The sequence below is a fragment of the Eulemur rufifrons genome, chromosome 9 (assembly GCF_041146395.1).
Source record: "Eulemur rufifrons isolate Redbay chromosome 9, OSU_ERuf_1, whole genome shotgun sequence".
NCBI lineage: Eukaryota > Metazoa > Chordata > Mammalia > Primates > Lemuridae > Eulemur > Eulemur rufifrons.
In genome coordinates this window covers 1479485-1485796 of record NC_090991.1, presented here as the reverse complement: position 1 = coordinate 1485796, position 6312 = coordinate 1479485, and the positions used below count along the sequence as shown (strand labels likewise).

The 6312-nt window shown below is 47.1% G+C and overlaps 1 protein-coding gene and 1 non-coding gene across 3 annotated transcripts in view; both read left to right on the top strand.

Annotated features, from left to right (window-relative positions):
- Positions 1-1152: 1152 nt before the first annotated feature.
- On the top strand, positions 1153-1284 carry LOC138392753 (small nucleolar RNA SNORA72). The gene has a single exon (XR_011235030.1). It is a non-coding gene; the product is annotated as a small nucleolar RNA SNORA72 (small nucleolar RNA).
- Positions 1285-5483: 4199 nt separating this feature from the next.
- AKAP10 (A-kinase anchoring protein 10) overlaps positions 5484-6312 on the top strand; it is a 70195-nt gene continuing 69366 nt past the window's right edge. For both annotated transcript variants that reach the window (XM_069483194.1, XM_069483193.1), the window contains exon 1: positions 5484-5720. In XM_069483194.1, the coding sequence (XP_069339295.1) occupies positions 5633-5720 (88 nt within the window). In that variant the 5' untranslated portion in view covers positions 5484-5632. The remainder of the gene's footprint in view (positions 5721-6312) is intronic.

Here is a 6312-nt window from a genome sequence, read left to right as displayed (position 1 = left end):
AGTCTTGTACATTTTAGTGGAAATGTACACTGGTGCAGCCACTGTGGAGATCAATCTGGCAGTTCCTCAAAAAGTTAAACAGAGAATTATCATATGATCCAGGAATTACATTCCTAGGTATATACCCAAAAGAATTGAAAGCAGGATCTTGAAGAGATATCTGTACAGCCATGGTGATAGCAGCATTATACACAATAGCCAAAACACAGAATCAACACAAGTGTCCATCCGCAGACGAATGGATATACCAAATGTGGTATACATGTACAATGGAATATTATTCAGCCTTAAAAAAGGAATGAAGTTCTGACACCTGCTACAACATGGATGTACCTTAAGGACATTATTACGTTCAGTGAAATAAGCCAGTCAGAAAAGGACAAATACTGTATGATTCCACTTATGTGCAGTACCCAGGGTAGTCAAATTCCTAGAGATACAGAGTAGAATGGTGGTTTTCAGGGGTTAGGAAGAGGGGATTGGGGAGTTCCCCTCTTATCGTTCCTTGGGTACGGGGTTTCTGTTTAGGAAGATGAAAATGTTCTAGGGACCGATGGTGGTGATGGTTCCACAACATTGTAAATGTGCTTAACGCCACCAAATTGTACACTTAAAAATAATTAAGATCACAAATTTTATGTTATGTATATTTTACCATAATTTTTTTTTTTAAAAAAAGAGTAACAGCCTCTACATATTCTCACAGTATTTTCACAGATACAGAAAGGGCCACCAGGGTTTTTCAACATTGGGACTGTGCTGAGTTAGAAGCAGCAACCTACGGCCACAGCAGTGGGATCCTCCACATTTTTATGAACTGAACAGGGATCAGAGAAGGAAACTTTAGGAGTGATGAAAGTTGTAGGGGCCTGCTCGCAGACTTGAGACTTTGAAGGAAACCCACAGACCCAAAGAAACAGAAGGACCCTCTGAAGTCACTTAACTCAGCCTTCTTGTGTTGTGGAAGCAAAAATGAGATGCAGAGAGGGAAAAGGACTTTGCTCAGAGTCCTGGGGCAACTTACTGAGCTGGGACTGGCTTCCAGGCCGCCAGAGATACAAATACACATTTGTACTTCTTATCTTCTGAATACTGACTTTATATAAACAATAAAAGAAGTTTTCCTATTTAAATTTGTGTTCCAAATTTTCCCTTAAACTTTCCTTGCTAGCTGATGACAAACTGAGGAACAAGATAGGCTGAACATTCGCTATATTAAAACCATGCATGTGTCCCCAGACGTAGCTCTTTCTCTAGGCTTGGTTTTACAAATGCTGGATAAACCAGGTCTGATTTATTACATGATCGTTTATGTGACTGTATAATGGCTGTGGTTCTAGGTTATCTTTGGTCAAACTTAAGAAAAATGATAGTATAGCTAATGTAATAACTTTTGCAAATAATCAGTGCTAATTTGCAGACTTTTGTCTAAAGGCATTACCAAAGTAGGGAAATTATATGGCTGCAAGTTGTCATTAAATGAATTGTGAAATTATTCTATTTAAAAAAAGATGCTCTTCTAAGGGGCCAAGGAAAAAAAAATGGCCAGGCACCGTGGCTCACGCCTGTAATCCCAGCACTCTGGGAGGCAGAGGTAGGAGGATAGCTCGAGGTCAGGAGTTGGAAATCAGCCTAAGCAAGAGCGAGACACCGTCTCTACTAAAAATAGAAAGAAATTAGCCTGAAAGCTAAACATGTATAGAAAAAATTAGCCAGGCATGGTGGCACATACCTGTAGTCCCAGCTACTCAGGAGGCTGAGGCAGAAGCATTGCTTGAGCCCAGGAGTTTGAGGTTGCTATGAGCTAGGCTGATGCCACGGCACTCTAGCCTGGGCAACAGAGTGGGACTCTATCTCAAAAAAAAAATCCATGTCTGATAATTCCACTATGTGTAGGCCCCATGTGAGTGTTTCTGTTGCTTGTCATTTCTCTTGGCTCTTGTTCCTATGTCTTATCTCATGTGCCTGGATATCTGTGACTGTATGCCAGACACTGTATTTGAAAAATTGTTGAAATAATTTGACAACTTGGGTGATGTTATCTTATTCCTACAGATTTTCATTTGCTTCTACCAGGCACCTACGGGCACCAGTAGTCAGGATTTTCCAAATTTACTGTTTCGCGTTAAGATTTCCTAGATCACTCAGATGACTTGAAGCTGGGTTGCAACCCCTGAAAAGGCAAATTTACTTTTGGCCTAGTTTTTTAGAACCTTGACCCAAAATAGGCCCCTGGCTTCCACTTTTGTGTCTAGTCTGTGATGTTATCAACAGCATCACTCAACTCAGCTTCTCAGTGGTTTTTTCATAAACATCAAAACCTTCCAGAGCAAGACATCCCGGATATAGGACTTAACCCAGATTACATTTTCCTCTCTATTTTCACCCAGTAATTCTTCATTATCTTCTTATTGCCCCAATGTCGTTCCATATTTTCTTCATCTTTTTTTGGTTTTCCTTAGTGTGTGGCTACTCCACATTACCTACTTGACTGTTATCAGAAATGGAAGTCTCTGCTATGCAAATTTAAGATTATGATTAATATTATTATAATATCCTGACTGCTTGTTTTGAGTTCCTTTAAGGGGCAAAATGTGCAATAAAATCCCATGCATCTGGCATGATTAGAGACTACAGGGGCAATTGATTTGATTAGAACCAAAATCAGAGGCCACAAGTTTTTCAGCAATAAATTTCACAAAGATATCGATGCAAACGCTTTCGTAACATAAAACACTGGGTTAAGAATTAGTCTGTTTACACAGTTGATGAGAATTTTAAGTTATATCAATATGCACAGTAGTCTCAATCTTGATGTCATAAATCTGAGTTTGTTTAAATCTGCTTACTAAAAAGGAACAAAGAGCTTTCCTATGATATCAAAAGATTTGTTTGAATAGTTTTTTTGATGTTATCAATGTTTGATACAGAAAACTACCTTTGTTACAATGTTTGCTGTAGAATACTGTTCACTAATTTGTAAGCAGTGTTTGTCACAGGAGATTAATTTTATTCACTGGCTTCCTGATAATTAACTTACTGATTTTACCTCACTGATTTGTTGTAATTAATCCAACTGGTATAAAAAGGCTGTGAGGATTCCCTTAAATTTAGGAGCATAATTAAAGAAACTCCTTCTGGTAAAACTCTATTTTATTTTATACGTAAATTAAAGTGACTCTAACAAGTTAATTTAGAAATATAACGCTGAGTATCAGTTTGCCACCACTGAGTATTCAAGCTAATAGAATATTCTTCTTTATTTTTATATTCTTGTTTTAACTTTATTCATATGTGGCTCATCAAATTTCAAAAGATTAAATGACAATACTCTTAAAATGAAGCTTCCCTAAGCACATGAATACTGTAATGGTGACCAGTCAGAAGGCACCTGGAGAATCCGCCCTGCTAGGTCTCACTCATCCTGATACCTGCCCAACACACAGCCCGTTCTGGAACACTGGACAAATGGGCATTAGCTGGAGGTGGAGGGAAAGATAGGAGAAAGTGACTTTGAAGTCAGATTAGAAGTGACTTACTAGCCTTGTGATCCTGGGTAAGTTACTCTGAGCCTCAGGGCCACAACTGTAAATTGCGTGCAATGATGGCAGCCAGCTCACAGGGTCTCTTTTTGGGGTGGGAGGGCAGAGTTGCAGAATTAAGTGAGATCGTGATTATAAAGCACTTCGTGCTGCTTGGAGGGCACATAATCAGTACTTCATAAATAATGATGGCCATTATTATGACTGGAAAAGTATTCAGCTGTCCAGGTAAATAAGGCAACTCCAGAATTTCTGGTAAGAGAAGCTTGCCTTGAAGTTGGGGAAGAAAACTGCTTCTACGCCTATTCTACGTTTAGTTGGAGAGAATAAGGAAGAATTTGTCCCGTGTCCCTCCTGCCCCAACCAACTAAACAGTCAACACTTAACAGCCCCTGCAAGGAACCGGACTGGAAGGGAAGGAGAGAAGGGCGCTGTGAGTTCTACGTAAAAGCAAGAGCGTAGACGCCCTGTGCTGGGACCCCTGCTGGACAGCCATTTATCCCCTTAGACTATAGAGAAATCCCACTTAATCCGCACCCAGGCCTACACGTTCTTGACTTCAGCCAATCTCCCTTTGGGAGGGCGGGGGGCATGATCCGTGGTTCTATCGGCTGCAGACAGCGCGGTGCGGTTCCCCTCGGAGCGCAGACTGGTTTCCAGGCGCATCCGAGCCTGCGGGTGGCCCGGGGACAGCTTTCGGACCGACGCCCAATCAGCGGCAGCTCCTCGGGGCGCCCGGGACCACGGCCACCCTCCCGCTCCCGCCTGGCTCCCGGAACACTCTTTCCTTACCTGGGGAAAAGTTTGACCGTGGAATGCAGACTTCACGCCTAGTTAATTTGTGACCTTGGGCAGGTGCCTAGTTTTCCCCACACCAAGACCGACTCTGAGGACTATTACTAATCTGGAGGGTTTAGCACAGGACTGGGGCAAAGTAAGTTTGCAGTAAATGTCAGCTTTAATAAACTTTCATGCACTTGCAAACGTGCCCCGAAGCGAAAATAGACCAATCTACTAATCTGCTCTAAGAGCGCGACGAAAAGCCCCTGGGTTCCAGGGACAGTCTTAAACGCAGACACCCTGAACAATCTTGGGCAAGTTGCCTCTTCTGGACCTCAGTTTCCCCGTCCATCACATGATAGACTTCGTCGGCTAAAAACCCCCGCGAACGTTTATTGCGTGGCTGCATTACCTTCCGGCTCCCCGCCACCCCCCGACCCCACCCCCCGCTCGCAGCAGCGGCTAGGAAGTGTAACGAGCTCCGAAGATACGGAACCCAGATTCATTTCGCTTTAGGGGTCGGGGGAGGTCGGAAGAGTCACAGGAAAACGGCACGTGAACAGGACGATTCACTGGAGTTTGCCTGGTAAACACCGGCGAGGCTTCTATTAACACGCTGCTGTCCCTTACAAATGCGGCGTTCACGGGGATTCGAAAAACCTACTTTCTCTTTCTCAGTCCCGAGGTCGCTACGCCTGAGGGCGCCCTGCAGCCGCCACAAGCGGGCCGCGCCTCCCACGCCCGGTCAGAGCTTCGGTTAGCCTCGGACCTGCGCACCGGAGAATCTACTGGCCGGGCGCAGCGTGACTGTCCGGGTGGGCCGGCGCCTCTTAATAGCGCTCGAGCGGAGAAACGGGGCACGTCCGAGGGCGCCCCGGGCCTGAGGCGCCGCGCGAGCCCAGCCCAAGGGCAGCTCCCGCTCCGGGGGGGCTCGCTTTGCGGAGACCGAGCCCGCAGCACCCCGCCGAGGGACGGCGCCAGGCGCCCCACAGCCGCCGCGGTAACGGCGCCCAGCTCCGAGCACCCCGGGCCAGCGCCAGGGCCGCAGGCCGCACGCGCGGAGGGTCACGTGGGCGGCGCGGGTGCGCGCCCCTGCACCCACGGGAGGGGGCGGGGCCGGCGGCTGGGCCTCCCGTGAAGCCTCGCGCGGGGAAGGACCGGAACTCCGGGCGGGTGGCTTGTTGATAATATGGCGGCAGGAGCTGCCTGGGCATCCCGAGGAGGCGGTGGGACCCACACCCGGAAGAAAGGTCTCTTTTCGGGCTAGTGCGGCGGTCCCTGCGGACCCGGAAGTCCGGGCCAGTTGCTGAATGAGGGGAGCCGGGCCCTCCCCGCGACAGTCCCCCCGCACCCTCCGCCCCGACCCGGGCCCCGCCATGTCCTTCTTCCGGCGGAAAGGTAGCTGAGGGGGCGCCGGCGGGGAGTCAGGCCGGGCCTCAGGGGCGGCGGTGGGGCAGGTGGGCCTGCAAGAGCTTCCTTCCTCCTGGGCGGGGGCGAGGCCCTCGGGGAGCCTTTCGGCCTCCGCGCAGACGCCCCCTGAGTGCCCTGCTCGTCGCCGGGACTCTGCAAGGAGGGAGAAGGTGGTCTCCTCGCGCGAGGTCAGAGGGGAATTGTCACGCTGGTCCAAAAGTGTTTACTGAAACCCATACAAGCTAATGTTTGTTTGCTTAAGAACAGCTTTAAGAGGGTTTTGAGGTTTTTGGGTTTTCTTGCGCACTGTGGATCAAGATCAAGGAAATCCCTTTAATACCTTATTACGGAAGTTTCTGAATTTTCCGAATATTAAGGGTTTTATGCCTAACAGCAACACCTGAAAAAATCGTTTCCTTCGGCCAGGGCTGTTTTTCCAGTTTCCTCTCATTTTTTTTTAGGGGGGAGGGCGTTATTCCTGTTTCTGAAATAAAATTACTTATTGCTAAAGTTCCTCAAAGAGGAAGACTACTTTTTTTGATGACTTAGCAAGCTTACTAACTACTGAAACCCTAACTTT